Source organism: Nyctereutes procyonoides, unplaced genomic scaffold (genome assembly GCF_905146905.1).
Source record: "Nyctereutes procyonoides isolate TBG_1078 unplaced genomic scaffold, NYPRO_anot_genome, whole genome shotgun sequence".
Taxonomy (NCBI): domain Eukaryota; kingdom Metazoa; phylum Chordata; class Mammalia; order Carnivora; family Canidae; genus Nyctereutes; species Nyctereutes procyonoides.
In genome coordinates, this window is record NW_026575037.1 from 12,207,633 (window position 1) to 12,229,041 (window position 21,409).

The 21,409-nt window shown below is 44.9% G+C and overlaps 1 protein-coding gene across 2 annotated transcripts in view; it reads right to left on the reverse strand.

Moving 5' to 3' along the window:
* The window catches only part of CACNA1E (calcium voltage-gated channel subunit alpha1 E), a 385,492-nt gene that overhangs the window by 281,557 nt on the left and 82,526 nt on the right, over positions 1 to 21,409 (reverse strand). For both annotated transcript variants that reach the window (XM_055319282.1, XM_055319281.1), the window contains exons 3-4: positions 4,011 to 4,116; positions 3,033 to 3,172 (exon numbers count right to left, since the gene is read on the reverse strand). In XM_055319282.1, the coding sequence (XP_055175257.1) occupies positions 3,033 to 3,172; positions 4,011 to 4,116 (246 nt within the window). The remainder of the gene's footprint in view (positions 1 to 3,032; positions 3,173 to 4,010; positions 4,117 to 21,409) is intronic.

The window sequence follows — 21,409 nt, forward strand, 5'->3', positions numbered from 1 at the left end:
GTATATCCATTTAATAAGCTGCTGGTCAAGCATTATAGACTGTTACCAAAATATGGAGTAATATGTACTATGCCCATATATTGAGAAAAGGCAGCAAAATGTTAAGCATTGAAAAGAAAGCTTCCTTAGCATTAAAAGGGCTGGAAGGAAATACCACCAATAGTTACGAGTTCTTCTCGATCAGTAAATTGTTTTTTCTCTTTTGACTTTCCCACATTTTCTATAATGTACACATAATAGTTTAAAATAAAAATAAATGGATGAGGGGTGCCTGGATGGTTCAGTTGGTTAAGTGTCCAATTCTTGATTTCAGCTCAGGTCATGATCTCAGCGTTGTGAGATCAAGCCCCACATCAGGCTCTGTGCTGGGCATAGAGCCTGCTTAAGAGTCTCTCTCCCTGCCCCTCACCTTCCCCCTCCCTCCCACTCTCTAAGCAAACAAACAAACAGATGAGAAATTTCAAATGGCCTCTGACACACAGAACTCAGCAGGACCAACAATTCACAGAATCCTTTTTTTTAAAGATTTTATTTATTTATTCATGAGAGACACAGAGAGAAGGCAGAGACATAGGCAGAGGGAGAAGCAGGCTCCTCACATCAGAGCCCGATGTGGGACTCGATCCCGGAACTCCGGGATCACACCCTGGACCAAAGGCAGACACTCAACCACTGAGCCACCCAGGCATCCCCACAGAATCTTAACATATAATATACATATAGTACTTTTGTCCTAGAAAGAATCACAATATTTCTAAATGGCTCAGAGTCTCATTTAGGCCTTTCACTCTATAGTAGACTTTACTTACTTTTACTTTAGGGACACCTAAAACATCACCAAGCTATTATCAAAAAAGTCAGAAGATAATAAGAGAAGAGGGAACCCCCATGCACTGTTGGCGGGAATGTAAATTGGCACCGTCACCATGGAAAACAGCATAGAGGTTCCTCAAAAAATTTACCATAAATCCAGCATTTCCACTTCTGAGTATATATCCAAAGGCAATAAAATCACTGTCTTGAAGAGAGACTTACACCTCCACGTTCACTGTGGCTTCATTCACAATAGTCAAGATATGAAAACAACCTAAATGTCCATTGGTGGATGAATGGAGAAAGAAATACACACACACACACACACACACACACACACACACACACGGGTATATTATTTAGCCTTAAAAAAAAGAAGGAAATCCTGCCATTTGCAATAAAACAGATAAACTTGAAGGGCATTATGCTAAGTGAAATAACCCAAGAACTGAAAAGAAAGAGACTGTGTGATCTCATTTATACATAGAGTCTTTAAAAAAATATTGAACTCATAGTAACAGAGAAATGAATGGGACTTACTAGGTATGGGGGTGAGGGATAAGCTGGTCAAAGAGTACAAACGATCAGCTACAGATGACTAAGTCCTGGAGACCAGCATGGTGACTATAGTTAATAATAGTGTACCGTACACTTGAAATTTGCTGACAGTAGAGCTCAAGTGTTCTCACCACACACACAAAACAGGTAACTATGTGAGATGATGGATATATTAATTAGCTTGATTGTGGTAATCATTTTGCAATGTATACCTAAACATCGCATTGCACACCTTAAATAGATACAATTTGTATCTGTCAATCATACCTCAATAAAGCTGAAAAAATAAAACATGAAAAAACACTGCCCAGGTGTGCGGCATTGTCTACAACCATGCACTTCTGAAATACTATGTACAAATTATCTCTATAGACTAAATCATATTTAAAATTCAGTAGAATTGTCTTTTACAAGAATAACGTTCAGAAAATCCTTTTATAAGGCAACAGATGTTTTTAAACATCGTCTTCTCTATTTACCGGTTCCCTATATTGAGGGGTTGGTTGCTTACAAGCTCCATCTGAACATTCCAGTCCTTTACACCTTCAACTTCTCTTTCACTTACTCACCACTGGTGTGAAGGTTAAAAGTATGAGTATTATGTGTATTCCACAAGATAATGAGTAGACGTGAATATCACTAAGCTCTTATTTTCCTCAGGCTTTATCTACCTCCACTCCTCTGTTTCCTGAAAGAAATATCCTCTTTGTCCTCCTCTCTTCTGGGCAATCATAATGGTGATTCCTCATTCCCCCTCCTCATTTTTCTACTATATTCTCATCTTTTCCACAAAGGTTTGAACTACTGTCTGGCAAGCAACTGGGTATGGGAATTTCCATGTCACACCCCTTCCTGCCATACCCACACAGGACAGGGGCGCTCCCGCAAGGCCTGGACCCCTACCCTCCCATGCAGGTACGAAACTCATCTAACAGAAACAACAATAAAAAACCACAAGAACCCAAAGAGGCATGCCCATTATCACAAGCCTGAAGGACCATCACATATGCGGCTAACAGCACTGGATAGGCCCCAAAGAGGCAGACTATATTCATTTTCCAAAAAAAAAAGATTTATCAAATATTTAAATAAATCTACTGCCAATAAATATATGCTGCCTATGACACTGCATCAGCAACCATTTAGTATTACTTATCAAACATTTGAATGTGACTCAGTTTTATTACCTCTTCATGTTAATAAATCCGCAAATCAATAAAAAAAATTCTGTTGTCAGGACACGAGCCTCAATGATCAGTTACGAAAATATCTTTGGGAGTCTTTCCAACATTCAAAGAAACACTGCACCTTATGGCATTTGGGACCATCTGTGGTGGGTGCCCCTCAGGCTAGGGAAAGCTGATGGCTTTAGTGAAAAGACTCACTGGGATGTGTGTGTCCAGCACTAGCCAAACATGAAATGGACAACCAGAAGACTGCGAACCACACACCTTGGTTCTGTAACCTCTACAGAAGGCCGCATGCATCTCCACACACCCATATCCCCCTGCAGGGAGGTCACCTACAGTCTGGCTCCATGAGAAATCTTGTCCTCAGTCCCTCAGCCTTCCCACTCCTGGGTTCCTTGCACCAGTCACTTTGTGACAACACAGGCATGTCCCCTCACACAAAAAAAGGAGAGACACAGGAAGAAGACTCACCCACTGAGGACCACGATGAAGTCCATGACATTCCAGCCATTGCGGAGGTACGAGCCCTTATGAAAGATGAACCCCAGGGCCACAATTTTGATACCGGCTTCAAAGCAAAAGATCCCAATGAAATACGGCTCTGTCTTCTCCTGCAGGATGAGGAGCAGAGGTGCCGGTAAGGGAGGGAATATGCTGCATCGGATGCAGACAGACACACCCCGGCCACCCTCTCCACTCTGATCATTCCTCTCTCCTACATGACACCTGGACATCTGTATGGGGCCAGCCGCAGGCACAGGTGGAAAGTGAGTACACTCACTGAACGACTCAGGGAGCCTCAGGGGAGCCAGCCACAGAGATGGATGGGTGTGGGGGGATCACACCCAAGCCAGACTTCTTCCCAGGCTGGATGACTGATATTTCTGGCTTGCCTTGGAGGAGGTGGCTTTTCCATCACTGGCCTTCACTTACCCTGGAAGCTTAAGGGTTCTCACCTGCAGGTAATCAGGCTGGAACTGCTAATCCACACATTTGGATTTTAAGCAATTAGTTTGCCCTCTCTAGGGGGAACACACTGCACATGTGATTCCTTGCTTTAAGGAGAATATGGGCATAACATCTACGAAGTTCATCACCATGAATGCACATAAGCTTTGAGCATCCTTATCTCTTACTTCCAAAGTTCCTTAGGAAGGGAAGCGAAGTGGATGGCCCCTGTGCCTCCCCTCTCTTCTTGTGTGGCTACCAAGTAATGTATACACAAGTATTTGTGATGCCCTCAGAACTTCCAGGGAGCAGGAGTTAAAAAGGTCTTATCCTTATGAATCCCAATGAGGGTTGTCACCTGTCTATCCCTCAGCAAAGAAAAACTCCTCACAGAAACGTAGGGGAGGGTGAAGGGAAGGGGGCCAGGCGATAAAGCAAAGGAGAAGGGAACCAGGGAAGAGAAAGGACCAGGGTAAAGATGAGATGGAAGGAGGCACATACCAGTCTGCGGGACATCGGGGTCTTGTCATCCTCAGGAAGATGCTGTTCCAGGGCCAAGACAATGCAGTTGGCAATGATGGTGGCCAAAATCATGTACTCAAACGGCGTAGGAAATATGAAGTTAAGGAACAGATTCACCAAAGAGAGGAATGCAGCCTCCAAGATGGCCATGCACATAAATCCGCAAACTTCATCAAAACCCATACGATGTCTGTGCAGGATGCATGATCTCTGTCGGCAAGCAGGCAGGCCGGGCAGTGGAGGGTCCTCAGCATGAGAAACTATAACCATTTCTGATGGGGCTCTCAACACAAAGCACCTTCTCCAAGAAAAGGAGGAATGTAGCCAACTAATGGTATAGTTAGAGATCTGGCTGGCACTCCACATACTTAGGGAATTCAATGGCATAGCCAGGAGTAAGCAGGGCTGAAAACAAACGGAAAGAAGGAAGGGACACTGATGCAGCGGCAGGCAGGCTCCCGTTCTTCCCCGGCTTCGACTGCGGTGCTGGACGAGGACGCTTCAGCCAGAATCCAGCCGTGGCTGGCTGCTGCTGCCTCTGGGAGTCACGGCCGGGGTCTCCTCCCCTAGAACCCCTGTTCAACTGAGTAGAAGAACCCTTGGAAAAAGAAGAATTCTCTCCATGTGAGCTCTCTTCTATGTCAATATCCAATTCAGAAAAATATTTCATGGGATCAGGAGAAGCCTGTCTTGCCCCCCTCATTTTCTCCTAAGCTTCTTCACAGAGAGCAGAGAGACACATCAGGAGACTAAGTCCAGGACAGAAAACTCAGAGCGTCTAAGAACCAAACTACAAATGAACGGATAATGAATCCAGGCTTTTCTCCCATTGCATTTTTCTGCAGACAGATGAGGGGGCTCCCTGAGCCTTTCTGAACAACAGGACTGTGATTCAAGTGCCTGCATCCTGACCCCTGGAGGAAGGGGGTGCCACGAGCCCGGGGTGGGGGAGCAGGAGTGGGGAACTGTTAATAGAAGAGAGGGAATCACTGGTTTCCAGAGTCAAGTCATTCTGCATGGTGGCTTTCATTCCGTAGCTACTGCTGTGACAAACACAAGTGAGCTGATGCCACTGGTCTTGCCAAGCAACCTATGCTCTGGCAGCTTCTGGAAGCCAGGCAGGAGAAAAGAGTAGATCTGGCCAAGTGGAGGGAAGGCAAGGGACCATCCTCCCTGTCTCCCTGATATATCCAGGCCTGCTGTGTAGCCTGTAGGGCCTAGAGTTTTCCCCAGGGAGTACAAATCCTAATCAGGCCCCTGACGCCTCCCCGTCCCCATCATGGTATTGGCATCAGTGGGAAGTGGGCATTCAATGCATCTCTGCGGAAGGGCAGGGCACAGGGCACCTACATGCAGAGGCGGCATGTAGGAGATGTGAGCTGCCCCTCTGTTGCTCGGGCCCTGGTGCTAGGATGAGAGGCTGCAGCGGGTGAGGCGGGAGAGGCGGGAGCTGCACCGGAGCCTCCAGAGCATTTCATTCTCACTCCTCGGTGCCTGGTGCCGTCTCCTCCCCCTCACCATGCACCCACTCTCCTGCATGCTGCCCATCCTTCCTTCCCACACAGCCCCAGTGTTCACCCAGGACACACGCCCTAGGGACAGCTCTGCTGGCTTCTGCTGCTCTGTAAACGGGATGGGCTCAGAGGACTTCAGAGCCGACCCCCTGCCTCCACACCCCACTGTGCTTGTTTAAACCATCCCAGTCAGAGGAGACTCTAAACACATGGATAGTCCCTCAGCATGCCCAGCCGTCCTCCTCCTGCAGTCTCTCTAGGTACCAAACTAGGCCCCTGAGAACTAAACGTGCCAGCAGACACGCTCCACAGAGGCCCCTCTAGCATGCATGCCCACTTTCTTGGGACAAGCCCCCACCCACGACCCACCCAGGGCCACCAGCACCCACTGATCACAGAGGGTGGTTCTCCTCCTTCTCATCATTAGCTCTGGCCAAGTGTAGAGTGACCAAGGACCACACCAGGACCTGGTGTCCCATAGCCCTCAGATACCCAGAATCCCCCAGACCCAAATGGGAGCATGGAAGAAGTGGTGGCCGAGGCATCCAGGCCTTTCCTGAGAACATGCCGACCAGCCACTGACAAATATCAACAGAAGTAGAGGGCATTTAGGCCACTGTTCCTAAAATGCAGGCCATGGGATGCTAGTACTATAGGAATTTGCAATCAAATAAATGGGGGAGAGCTGGAATTCAGGAAAGTGAGCAGGTTTCTCCCAGCAGGACTTCCTGCAGCCTTTAGTACTACTGTAAACAGTGCACACGGCCTCCCACCAAAGGGTGTGGGAGTGATACACAGCATTCCCTAACTCACTTCACCGTATCATCCTCTTATCAGAACACCTCTCCTGGGCAAGGTATCAGAGGAACGTTATTGGGGAAGCTCTGATACAAAGGCCAGATGTCACTGCTGGCCCCAAGGTGTGGAAGGAGGACTGGTGCTCTGGCAGGAGGGAATCTAGTGCCTGAGCCACCTCTTGCCTCATCCTTACTCCTGGCAAAACTATTCACAGAGTGTGGGGCTCAGCTGCCCTTCGCCAAGGCTGAAGGCACCTGCCCCAAGTGAGTTCAGAGGAGCTGCTCAGTGGGTCTGACGAACCTAGCAGTGGCCTGGGAACCAGCATGAATGCTCTTGTACAAGTGGCAAACGTCATGAGCTCTCATTGGTCTGCTCAGGTTCTAGGGTTGCTTTCTGGGGTTCAGGTTTCTTCCCCTGAAAACCTTCAAGTGATAACCACCGACTTCAAAGTTAACAGCTCATAGCTGCTGACTTGCAGGCATGACAGGTCATGGTAGCTATATGCCCCCCAGGCCTTTCTCCCTCACATGCCTGCTTGAACAGTTGCAGCCCCTCTGAGGCATCCACTCCTTGCTCGCACTCCCACACCCGCATCTCCCTAGCCAGATCACTGAAGCATCCAACTCCCTACAAGGACCGGTCAGCTCACCTACTCAAGAATGTCCAGGTGCAGATACATGAGGCTCCTCTGTGACTACAGGGCTACCTTCAGGAAGGTGTGGCCAGCACCACTGCTGGGGGGCTCAGGGCAGGTGAAAGACTCCTGGCCCCAGGTGCTAATGAACCCAACTTCCTGTGACTGGCCAGACATCCGCATGGCTGAGAATTCATGAGGTCTCAATGAACGGCACTGTCTAAAGCCCTGGAGGCCATGACTGAAAAGTGAGGGTTTGGTAACTCAGAGGTTCTGAGAAGACCCCACTGCCATGTCTTTCCCAACCCGAATCCTCTGCCTAAGGTCTGGTGTCTAAGGACCCATGCAGAGCAGCTGTCCCCAGGCTTGGAATTTGGAACCTGTTTAAATACACATATCCTTGGGAGGCATGTCCCTTTAGACCTTACAGCTCATCTCCACCTCAGGATGAATTCACGTTTGGGGCAATGAAGAATGTGAGGTGAGATTTCGCTGCAGAAAAAGAGGTGAGACTATGGGAATCCGATGTATCTGTGGACTAGACGACAAAAAGGACGGTGACTGGGAAATCTTGGGAAAGGGCATCCATTTCTGGCTGGAGCCCAACCACTCTCCCTTCCAGCCCTTTCGCTCCCCCCTCATCTCCTTCTCTTTCTGAAGAGAGCATGAAGAATGGGTGCCAACATCTTGGCACTTTTGCCTCCACCTGCTATGGGCTTTCTCACTCTTTTCTGGTCTTATGTCAAGAGCACACTAAAACATCACCTCTGTGAAGGTTTCTCCCTGTGTCCCAGAGCTCTTTACATTGTACAATTTTATTATTTCTCCTCATTTGTCTCCCCCAAGAAACTATAACTCAAAAGCAAGGATGTGTTCATGCTCATCTCTCCAATGGTGGTGCTTACCAGAGCCCCTGGTACACGGTAGGAGCTGACTCAATGTTCACTGCAGGTGTGAATGAATGGGAGGCATCCCCTAGAGCAGCAGCTCCACTGAGGAGCCATCACAAGGGCTGCCCCACAGTCACTCGCTCTGGCTCGGGCCTTGGGCTCCCGCCCCCAACCCCACCCTTGGGAGCTGACTCAAAGGTGCTACTCCCATTTCTTCTCATCTACCCTCATAACTTCAAGCCAAATAAACTTGGCTCTAAGGCTTGTGGCTCCACTATATCTCCCAAGGGAAGAGACTGGACTGCAAATAATGGCCCAGGGGCCAAGGGAATCCACCTCAGACTAGACAAAAGATGTGACCTGGAAAGGTCAAAGGAAGCTCCACATTGCCAAGGCCTCAAAGGACAAGGCCCTTTGAGAGATGGTAATGGAAGACTGTCCAGGACTCTGATTCCTTCTGCCCAGGAATTCAGTGGCTCCCGTTACATTCTGTGCTGGACACCAAACACATTTTGGAGACCTGTATCTCTCCTTGATGTCCAGACTGTAGTCGGAGATCTTGAATAAACAGAACTAGCAGGGCAGTGAGTGTGGGAGCCTAAGGGCAAGGGCTTTGACTGTCCTATTCACCTCTGGACCCCTTATGTCCATCACACAATAGGAACCCAATAATTATCTCCTAATTAATGAATCAATTGATTGATAAGTGAATTGCATAGAGAAACCAGAGTCAGAGGTATCCTCGCAAAGGTATCTCATATTTTCTCCACACTGTGCACCCACTTGAACTTTTTGTACTAGATTTTGTGTACGCACATTAGCTATTCAAAAATAGAAACCAGCATGCATAGAAGATCCCTTTAACGTAAAAAAGATTTTTGAGAAAGGAGCAAAGGAAAAAAAAATCTGTCATGCTAGAAGGATAATGCATTTTCTTGGGATAGTAGGGTTACTTTCACTTTCTTCTCTACTCCTTTATGCATTGGCTTGAATGTTGTAACAAGTATGTATTAATTTATAATTATAAAATCAATTAAAGCTATATGTTTTTGAAAAAACATAAACCAACACAATAAAACCATCCCATCCTGTGGGTCATGGAAAGCAGCACAAGGTTTCTGAGAGGACCTTATGCAGGAGAACAAAGGGACCAGACCCAAGGAGGAAATGGCCACGGAAATGCTTTGAAACCTGCCAAGACGCCTCCTCTCCCATATCTGTCTCACTATCTGCTCACTCGGGGCCTCATTTCATCCACTTTCCTGGCAATCTCCCCAAACACCCCTTCACTCCTCTCTCTCCCTCTGAGTCGGTTAATGAGGACCTGTGTCGCTCCATCTCTCCCCTTCCCGTCTAGCAGTTTCAAGACAATCATTAGGGAAATGACAAAAATAGGTTCGCTTATTGATTTATCTCTTTTACCCGATGCTCCTTCCTTCCAACGGTTGACTTGTTTCCTTAGCAACACAGCTAATTTGAGCAGCACTACTTGGCCTGCACACCTGCCATTTGTTCATTTCCTTCCTGAAGCACAGAAAGCCAGGGCAAGGAAGAGGGCTGCCCTATAGGCCACAGTTGTGGTGCTGGCTCTCCTTGTCAATGAAGCCCTGGGGACCTGGCCTGGGAGAGGAGCCCTCCTCATGCCCAGACCAGCAGAGCCTTACCTACCAACACCTCTCAGGGGTAGATCTGCAGGCACAGGGATGGGATAGACTTAGGCCTTGAGCAGCACTCCTGGGATACTCCAGGGGAAACATGCATCTTCACTACCACCAGGATGCTGATCCTAGATCCCTTCTGCTCTCAGCTGTGTCCTCTTAGAGCTGTGACATCAGAGCACACTAAGGAGATGGAATGTACTCAGAGAGGCTGAAAGGCCACCAGGGAGAAAATGCTGTGCTCTCTCTGACTCCAGGCCTAATGGAGAATCCACTTTTGTGGGGAACAGCCTGTGGCCACTTCACACACTTCCTGAAAACTCTTGGGGAGTCTAGCATAGCCCACAGTCTCAGGGAAGGCTTGGCTCAGCCTCCTTTACCTATTTCCATCCCTCAGCCCCGGGCCAGAACACTCTCTCCCTGCAAGATCTATCTCCCTTCCTTCCCTTCCATCCCAGCTGCCTATATTTGGGGGGTCTAATTCTAAAAGATGAAAGAGTCCTCAGAAGTTGGCCTGGGCCATTCTGACAAGTGGGATGTTAACTCAAAGACAGTCAGAGGGAAGGGGCCCTGCCTAATCTGTGATTCCCTCGAGCACTACACTAGAGAGACATTTTAAATATGAATGATAATGAAATGCAGCCATCCAAGGCTTCCACACTACTTTTTTTTCTATGAGAAAAACCAGAATCTTCCCAGAGACCTGCAATGCAATGGAGAAATGTAGACTGGTAATGGTAAACCAGAGCTAGGGTTCCCACTGCAAAATGTGCCCCAACATGGCACTCAAGGCAGGGAAAAGCATTGCCATCCATTCCCACAGAACCAAATATGAAATACAGAAGGTTCAAAGTCTAGAATGACCCATGAATATAAAGTCCTTCGAAAACCATAAGGTGCTATACAAATACACAGTCATTTTTATTATTCTACTAAATTACTCTTTAAGCATCTGCTGTGACTCTAAGCTTTGGGATAAGCAACTATTAGTGGTCACAGCCTCTGGGAGGAGGCTGGCTGGCTGCAACCGAGAGCTGACACTGAAGAGACCCACTGCAATAAAGAATTTAAAAAAATATAAATATGGTAATGGGCCTCCGGGAAGACAGCAAAGACATTTGGCCCCAGAACCCCCAGGGAACATGGAAAGCACATCCAAATACCAGTCCCCAGGGGAGGATTTATGAAGCTGATGGCTCTGATGCAATCTCTCCCAGTGATTAGAAGGGGCATTAATCACACCCAAGGCCAGGGCTAAGAACAGGAGGGATTGAACCATCACAGAAGTCCAGCTCCAGCTCCTACAGACCCTGATGGAAATGCAGTGAGATCATGCTGGTGAGATCACATCCTCCTTGCCTGGGTTGCTAAGAACGATACATCTGTCCTGAAGGGACCAATAACATTGAAGAGACAAGTCCTTGTGCCTCAAACCCAGACGTGGCCAGAGCTACCACTATTTCCACCAAGTGTGTCTGCACCCCTCCTCACCTTCTTTACCCTTCCTAGAGGCTGTTACTCTCACAGGAATAGCTGTCCCCTGGCCTGCTCATACACGCCACACATGCAGGTCTTCAACCCTTCAGATCAAAAAGAAAATTTAAACTGCACCCTGTTAAAACAGACCTGGGGCCAGCTCTCCTTCCTGCAGGGATGCCTTACTTTTTGTTCAGGTCATGGTATGGAAGTGAGAGCAAGTATGAGATAAAACGATGAAGATCCAAGAGGGCCCCCTAATGCCTCTCCAGAAGCCTTCTCCTGCTCACCCCAACCCGCCCAGGTGAAAGGCCAGGTTAAGAGCTAAGCTGAGGTGCAAGGAACCTGGCTCAGAGGCTCATGTGCTCCTGGATGGGCTCCTTCCAGACTTCTTTGCACTTGCTCCTGTAGCTGACCTAGCAGAACAACGTAGCCCAAAGACTAATCCAGAAAAGGGAATAGACTGAAGGGTTGGCGTTCTGAGAGACTACAGATGAATTTTTCAATTTCCTGAAAGACAATGTTAATCATCTCAACTTATCAATGCATGAACCACTCTCATATCTGGAGCCAGTCACACCCCCGATTCCATTTCCTTCTCTTGTCTCAGTCCTTAATTTTAGGTTTCCGGCCTCTGTCCTGGACTGATCAGCAGAGGCTGGACCACACATCCCCACCGAAGGGCAGGAGGACTCAACACCTGTGCTTCTCCACATGACAGAGAGCAGTGCAAAGGGTGAAAATCTGGAAATTCACGCAGTATCTCCTCCTCCCGCTCTGCCCCCATGACAGGAAAATGCACTGTTACCAAGCAGAGGAGAATGTGGTAGAAGGCTCTGCAGACTTCATGCTGTCCCATTTCACTAGCTCACCGCTTTCCTTATCACATTTTTTTCTTGCCACCCAACTTCGTCTTTAAAAAAAAAAAGATCAGATTGAAAAACCAAACCCCTTTTCTTTTTTTAAAACAAAACAAAACAAAACAAAAATGTATCATGTGACTTCCAGCCTTAACATCAGTTTTTTAACTTTGGTTTCCATGGTGGTGGGATGCAACCTGCCATCACCATGACAACAGCTGCTTCTGTTCAAATTCACCATCTGACAGGCAGTCCTGAACACACATACACACCTCTCCCATTCTCTCTCTCGCTCGCTCTCTGTCAAGAAGATGGAAATGCCATTACACCTACTCCTAAAGACTTAAATCCTATGAATGAAAGACAAAGAAAGCAATATTGAGAATATAGCAAAGAGGCAAAGACCTCCCCTCCCCCAAAAGGCTCTCTCTTGCTTGCACAGGCCCACTGTTCTCCTATGGAAGTCAACAGACTCAGTTACTCAACAAAATAGATCCCTAGCATTATCCTTTTAACGTTGGTTGTGAAGGAAGCCACATTCAACCATCCACTGACTGCTATTAGACCAAAAAACTTTCCTAACTCCCATATCCCCGACTCTATACAAGATGATCGAAAAGAAGCTCACATTATTGTGAATTTGGCTAACCAATACTGAGCTCAGCTCCAGGCTCATCTGAGCCCCAATTCCAAGAGAATGGGGAGTGGCAGTCCTGAGGAACTAACAGCACCAGCCTTCTTCCTTCTTCTGCCTCAGTTTCAGTCAGGTGGATACATCTTAACAAATCTACTTTGTACATGCCTGATTCAGTCCCAGGCTCAGAATACTGTCATTCAATACACAGTTTTGGTGATCAGGGGACAGATGATTGAACACTACAGAAAAGGGAAGAAAGAAAGTGGTAATATTAAAAGCCTCTGGAAGAAAACAAAACAGCAGCAGGAAAATGACCTGTTTCAGAAACCACAATCTGTGTTTTGATGATACTCTGACAAATTCGAGCCCATCAAGAATGCTGGCAGCAGCGTACATTGTAGGGAAAGAAGAATGTGGGCTGCCACCAGCAACCACACCCAAGGCTATCCACTAACTTCACATCCACACTTGCTTCGTGGGGTGACACATAGTACCCGAATGTACAAAGAAAATGAAAAGCCTTTTATGCAAGAGTCCACAGATCATCTGTGAGAGAATTTTTGTTTTCCTTTGAAAACCCAGCAAGTGTACCCCAGTGTTCAAAGACACCCACTGAGCTTCCAAACCATATGAGAAAATGTTAAAGGCACTAAGGATATACAGCTTGGGAAGGGAAATTTTGAGAGAGATGGCATAGCTGTTTTCAAATATCTGAAGGACTAGCTTATAGTGGGGGCTAGGCACTAAGTCATCCTGGAGGGTAAGATCAAAGGGGAGAACAGCCACCCACAGGCAGATGTGTGGGGAGACAGAAGAGCAGCTTCACTCTTCCACAAGGGAATGGACGAGTTTGTTAAGAAGTCAACTGAATGTTGTACTAATAAATGTCTAACAACCAGTCTCTCTAAAGGATGGGAAGCCCTGGTGTATAGCATTTGCCAGTTTCTGGAGTATAAATACTCCCTCCACAACTAATTTTAAGCTCCCAACTTGACAGTGTTGCAAAGATACACATAAGGAGCACATAAGAGCTAGCCCTAGCCAGTTCCAACACACCACTTACTGCAAGTTCTATGTCTCCAGGAGACCTTCAAGGATATCGAGGAGGAGATTCTTATATTTGATCACTGAACTGGATGAACACTTGTTCTAACGAAGAGTTAACAAGTGGATAGGAAGCAACTTCAACGAGTCTTCAGTCACTTGTTCAAGGGCCTTCTGGGTCACCATGACTCACTCTGTCCCTCACCTTCAAGCTGTCCACTTAGCTAGACCTGCATTCATGAAGTCTGAGCATAACCCTGATCAAAGAAGGCTGGCACCTGTGCAGCTGGATATGTGCCAGAAACAGCACAGGTGAATGGTTTGCCAGTGTTATGAGTCATAATACTTGATTAATCACCTCAGTCTCTCAGGTTGAAGTCTGGGATACCCAGGGGCTCCTGCTATTTCACCATGGCCTGCAAAAGAACTGAGAGGAATCGGCCAATACACACAATGAAAGCATAAGAGAACAAAAACATATTAAGAGCTGAGCTTTTTACCTGAAGGAGGTAAAATCTCACCTCTCATTCTAGAAGATCATTGGATCTCGGCCTTGGCTGCACACAGAATGACCTGGGAAGCTTTTAAAAATTAAGGATATGGGTATCCTATCTCTAGAAATTCTGATTTGTCTCAGGTACCATCTGGGCACTAGCATTTCTAGAAGTTCCCACACTGATTCTAATGCAGCAAGGGTAAAGAATACTGCCAGAGATGCTGGAGGCCATGAAACCTAATGGTATCTTCAACTCAAGTGAGATAACAAAAGGAGAAACTAGACTCCAGGAAGCACAGAGGTAAGAACCAGAAGATGCCTTAGAGTTCTATTAACAGTCCCATTACTTTCACTTCACAGATGTAGATAACTGAGCTCTGAGGTGGAGGGAGACTTTTCCAGAGCCAGGACTACAAATCTTTCTGGATTCATAGTCCCGCACCCTGAAAAGCTTAGGAATCTATTATCAGAATAGTCAATTAAACTCCCCGGTTTCTTGACTTGAACTGAGTATTCTAAAGGAGAGGGATCTTTTTATTTGAATTTACTTCCTCCATCTGCAAACTACTCAATTGTTCTCAAGAGCATATTTCTTAAGGTAGAGTCTGGATAGGAAGGGAACTTTCCTAAGGCCACTGAAGAGTCCAGAAAACATTCCAAGATAAGCGCTTGCCGGAGCATTCATTCTTGCCGGAGCATCCATCCATATGCTAAGACATGGCCTTGGTTTTTGACTGGGGAGAAGTCCATTGCCTACTGAGTACAGTATTATCAATTCATAAAGTTGTCTAGCAACTCATAAAGGATTCTCTATAGCAACAATTTTTGGGAAAGGAGAACATTAACCATTGTTCTGAATCACTGCTTCCCATTCTCGTTGGATTAGTGCTGGTTGGCCTCTCTTGAATTAACCTTCTCTTATCCATTCCCACTCCTTAATTCTGTTCTTATTAATCACAATCCCTATGTCTAGCCTCCTATGTCCCAATCCAAAACAAACACAAAACACATACTTACTAATAAAATGATGAGAAGGGGCTAGACGGAAGATGACTAAGCAGAGAAAGGGTACCAAGGAAAGAAAAAAGGAAATGTGATCAAAAGATCCCCGGACTTGTGTCAGGAGCCCTGGGTCCTAGTTCCTGCATTGCCATTTACTAAGAGTTTCTCTTGGGTCACTGTTACAACAATAAACTATTATTCTGTGGTGCTAATAGACAATAAGATGGGAAAATAGTAAAGAATAAAAGAGGAGTTATCTATTACTACAATTGAGAGAAGCCATCTTCAGTGAAGCTATTAAAGAGGAAATCTAACAATAACATCCAAAATGGAACTCCTGGCACACCTAGGAATACCTTGAAAGTGTCCAAAGCCAATGGAAATGTTTCTATATGTTCAAGGAGCTCCATTGCAAGCTGAGTTGGCCAAAAATTTCACTAAAAGATAGTTAGAATCTTCATAATGGTGGCCGGGGGTGAATGTAAAGCTGCTTTTCTATAAGCCCATTGTAAGCCTTTTCTACACTCTCTGTAAGAGCCTGAGAGTCTTCATTGCCTTCCTGTCCCCCCAACTCCCATTTCCTTAAAAATCTGCAAAGGCGGAAGCATTCAGTAAGATGAAAGTTCAAGAAAGAGTCATTAAAGTTGACTCCTCCACGTAATAACTTATGGGCATCCCAGGAAACAAGAGACTTCTTTGAGGGCTGGAAAAAAAAGAAAATGGACTTTACATGCTAATATCGAAAGGAGAGGAAGAATTGGCATTTCCAAATCAAAGGTCCTCTGCAGAATGATGAAGTATGGCGGTGGAGCTTTTGGTGAAGGGAAAACAAAACAGCAAAATGCCCCAATTCCAACCCAAGCTCGCATTTCTATGATATACGTCAAGATGTCTCAGATCCATTTAATGATGACCATGATGATGAATCTCTGCACTTCTCCCATCTATTGATCCTTTACTCTTCCATGGGTTTAGCTTCATGCCCAGTGGGTGCTACAGATACAGGCAAGCAGTTCACAGTCATCCTAAAAAGATGCTTTGTTAGAGAAGAGTGCCTGCCTGTCTCTGGTATGACCTGAGGCAGGCAGTGTGCGACAATGGAAAGAGAGCAACCAGTAGAACTGGTAAGATCACATCTACCTGTAACCTTGGACTAATCATCTGTAGTATGAGAACAATAATGTCCACTTCAGACGGAACTAAAGGATACATACGTCTCTAAAACACATACAGAATGTCACACAACAGGCATTTATTAAAACCATACTGAGGAATGGATTACTCTCTTATATTATACAAAAAATATATATATATGGGGATCCCTGGGTGGCGCAGCGGTTTGGCGCCTGCCTTTGGCCCAGGGCGCGATCCTGGAGACCCGGGATCGAATCCCACGTCGGGCTCCCGGTGCATGGAGCCTGCTTCTCCCTCTGCCTGTGTCTCTGTCTCTCTCTCTCTCTCTCTCTCTCTCTCTCTCTCTCTCTGTGACTATCATAAATAAATTAATTAATAAATTAATAAAATATATATATATATATGAAGGTAACAGAAAGGAAAGATGACAAGCGTTATGACTGTGCAGGATTGTTCTGAAACCAGCCTCTTTCACAGCGGAAGTGTGGATAGCTGTTGGGACAGTTCTCATTTCCCACAATCTATTTCTTTGCTTTGCCCTTTTGAGCTTGTCTACTGATATTTGTAACAGCCTAAATGAGCTCAGGCTTTGCGAGCCTTTGCATTCAGGGGTGGGCATCTGTTACTCTATAATCACCACCAGGGAAAGAGGTTACTCAGAAAATATGTAACATCTTCACCTTGGGTGAGGGGGGCAGACAGTGATCCCCAAAATAAGTAAATATATACATACATAACTCTCTTTGAGAAGGGAGTGCTATTTTGCCAAGGCTCAGATCCTCTAAATGTATATGGGCCCATATTCCCCAGACCTGCTCCCTCCTTGTGTTACCACACCCACCCACCCATCCCACCTCCAGACAAGCCCACGCCCTTCAACTGCTCCTCATATCAACAGATCAGGAGAACACATGCATCCTTGTAACATCCATATGGCTCAGTTATTCACAAACACATGCAAACACAATCCAAAGTCAACAGAAACAAGAGGCAATTCCTTTAATATTTTTTAGGTCCACTCCTTAATTTCTTTCAAATCTTTCACCTGGTTTCCAGAAGCCAAGTAGTAAATCATAGTTCTCCACTCCCATCCACAGCTGTAGCCAGTGCCCTCAGGGAAGACATCCTCCAGTATCCTATCTGACTAGGATAGGATACCTTCATCATAATACCTTCATCAAACTCATTAGGCACCAACTCATGGAGGTTCCTCCTCCTCTCACATCCCTCTAGCTCTTATAGAATCTTCTTCCACAGTTGATGGAGTTCACTCTTTCTCTAACAGAACAGAGATGGAGACCCAGAATACTCAGAAACCCAAACAGATCAGGAGTAGTTTGCCAGAAGGCCAACAACCCCTGAGAAGGAAATCTGCTCAGAGGCCAAGCTGGGACTCTAGGACGGATCCTTCCTCATGCCATCAATCTGGCCATCTGAAACTCATGGCTATCATTTTTGTACAAACAAAAATGAAATTCGCTGTGTTTATTTAAGGCTGAGGGTTCTAAAGATCTGATCTGCTTTTATGAAAAGTTTCCTGGGAGAATCCCACATCTTATTGCTCCTGAAGATACCTTTTCTGGGTTATAAATCCAGATGTGTCCTTGGGGATAACATCAGTGTAAAATTGGTATTAGAAATATACAAAGAAAAAAAAAGAAATATACGAAGAAAGACAAATTTTGATGCAGATATTTTAAAAACTTATCTTAGAGAAAAGGTAAACTCAGTAACTTTGAGATGGGAAAAGAGGCTCCCAGGAAGACCATCTAGCTGCAGTGGTTGAGAGCCCAAGCTCTGAGCCAGGCTTCCAGCTTTCACTTGCTGTGTAAGTGGGCAAGGGAGTTAACCTCTCTACACTGTAATCCCCACACTGTGGATGTGGAAAAAAGAACACATACTTAACTTTATAGAACTGCCACAAGGAATCAAGGCAATAATCTGCGGGACAAACTAAGCACAGTAATCTGGCACCTCATAAATACTCAATAAATGTTAGATATATCAACACTAAGGCTTAGCATTAACATTTATCATGTTTACAAACAGCTTCCAAATACATTATTCTTGCAAGATAGGTGAACAGAGAAGGTGATTTCCCCCTCACACCTTAAATCTCTGAGGCTCACAGAGGTTGCAAAAGCAACGCAAAGTCACTTACATGGTACTGATGGTGCTCAGGTTAAAACCTGACAAGAGTCAGAAAAAAGGATGGGGCACCTGGGTGGCTCAGTGGTGGAGCATCTGCCTTTGGCCAGGTTGTGATCCCAGGGTCCTGGGATCGAATCCCACATTAGGTTCCCCCCGGGGAGCCTGCTTTTCCCTCTGCCTATGTCTCTGCCTCTGTGTGTCTCTCATGAATAAATAAATAAAATATTTTTTAAAAAACGAGTCAGAAGAAAGGAGATGGTGTTATTAGAAGAATGCTTAACTGCAGGGATTTAATGTCGATTGACCCAGAGTTAACCAAATCCTAACAACTAAGCTGTAGTCACGGCTTATTACATACCAAACATTGTTCTAACATTTTATGTGTGGTATCCCACCTCATCTCAAAAATGTTATATAATACACCTTATAGGTAAAATTCCTATTTCCATTTTATGTTTGAGAAATCTGAAGCACAGCAAGGTTAAATAATTTCCCTGAGGCACACAGCTAAAAGTTGTGGAAATTTGAATCCAGAGACCAGCTTCTTAACCTTGACACTCTAATGCTTCCAAGCAGGGACTGGTACATCCCAACAGTAAGGTGAAGCTTTCACCAGCTGGGCAATGGACTAGATGATGTCTAATATCCCTTTGCCTGCCGAGATTCTAGGCTTCGACACTTCTATTTTCTAGTAAAGAAATAAAATAGTGTCTAAGTGAGTCTCTGAAAATGATATTTTAGTGTGGACTTTGGAGAAAGTGGAACACTATATCCTAGCCTAAAATAGACATGAAATAGTCATAAAAGCATGTATTGATTCAGCAAAGCATGTGACAAGGATATCTTGCACAAAATTCTTACTGAATAAAGAAATATAAGCTGGCTAAAGAATAGTGCAGGAAAGCTGAACAGTCATTGAGCACTGACCAATGCACTAATGACAAGCAGAAGGGAGATCCCCAATCCTAACCACATTTTTATCAGTTACTCAAATGGAAGTATAAAGCACATGCTTATCCAGTCTGCAGATGATGCGGAGCTCTGGATAGAGAGCTCACTCATTCAACAGCAGAGTCTGAAGACACTATATAGTAGAAATCACTTAAATTTTGAAGTTAAACCACTCGGGTTCAAGTTCACTAGTGGTGACCTTTGGCAAGTGACTTAATTTTCTATAGTCTCAGTTTTTCTATATTTTAAACGTGGATATTATTTATCTCACTGGATTGTTGTTTTATTTAAATGCAGAGAGTCTTGGGGCATCTGGGTGGCTCAGTCAGTTGGGCGTCCAATTCTTGATTTGGGCTCAGGTCATGATCTCAGGATTGTAAGATTCAGCCCCACATTGGTTTGTGCACTGAGCATGCAGGCTGTTTGGTATTCTCTCTCTCCCTCTCCTTCCCCCGCCCCTCTACCCCCGCTGCTCTTACATACACATACACATACACCACACACACACACACATACTCGGGCATACACTCTCTCAGATAGATAGAGAGACGGATGGATGGGTGGATGGATAGATAGATAGATAGATAGACAGACATATAGAATGCAGAAAGTCTGAAGTTTGGTGAATACTCAATAAAAGTTAGTTCCCTGTCCCCACTTGCAAAGGATCTCTATAGGAAGGACTGTTGCACCAAAAGGAGATAAAATGTACTTGAAATAAAAACGGAGTCCTGAATTTAGACTCAAAAATTAAATTGAGAACAGAGTGAAAGAAAACTAACTCTGTCATCAGTTTATATAAAAGATTCAGGGTTTATAGCTGACTGTGAGAGATCTCAAGTCAGACATATAATGCCACTTCTTTAAAAAAAAAAGCTAAAAAATGTTTTTTAATTTAAACAAAATGTATTAAATGCCAGTGTTAATAAGCACTGATCTATGTTCTAGTAATTTAAAAACTAATAGATATTGTCCACTGCCTTCCAGGGATTTAAAACCAGTACTAAAGCTAAGTGGTAAGTGTCAGAATAAAGTAATAAACCAGGTGCCATATGAGAGCCCAGAGGAGGGAGTTGGTCTTACTCTGCCAAGAGAAATCAAGGAAGGCTTCATGAAGGAAGTGACTAATGAGTATAGTCTTAAAGCCAGGAAGTCAGGGGGAGAGAGAAAGCACAGTAAGTGTACAGCCTATGGAGGCCTAAGAGAATCTGGTGCCTTTGGACATTAGTAGCCCATTGGAACAGTTGAAAAGAAAGTGATTATGGTGGTTCAGGCAGTTTGCTACCATGTGTAGAGTAGAGCATGAGAAGCCCTGGACACCAGGTCGGGAAACCTTGCCCAATTATAAAGCAAACAAATTACAGAACTCAGACAGGAACTTAGGCTTCTTGACTCATTATCTATTCTTTCTACCTCTCCTGTCCTATAGTATGTAGCTATTTAATTTAAATTAATTAAAATTACGGGATGAGCACCGGGTGTTATTCTGTACGTTGACAAATTGAACACCAATAAAAAATAAATTTATTAAAAATATAATAATAAAATAAAAAATAAAAATTAATTAATTAATTAAAATTAAATGCAATTTAAAATTTAGTACTCAATCAAAAAAGCCACCTATCAGGTGCTTAAAAGCCACATGGGGCTACAGGCTACTATATTAGCACAGATAAAAACATATCCATCATCATAGAAAGTTCTGGTCTATGGCACTACTCAAAGCCATAGGACCTTGAGTTAATGAGAAGTGGACTGGGTTTGTATTGCTTTACAGAACAGAAACAGGAAAAAAAAAAAACAAGCAGGTGGAAGCTATAAGGAAGACTATTTCAATGTCCTACACCTTAACAACAAGAGTACCCCATCACTGGAAGCTTGATGGCCACCCATCAGGCTAATGTAGAAAGAGCTCCTGTATTGAATTAATGCTCTTTGGATAGAATGCTTGCATTTTACCATGGCAGTCTGGCTGATGCACTAATGCAAACACATCTCACTAGCTCCTTCACACAGAGTTCCTGTCATACTCGTATCTAAAGGATATGATGCTGGATTGGGAGTCACTATGCCTGATGGTTCAGCATCTCAACATCCCAGAATGTGAGAATTTTCTCTTTTTAAAAGATTTTA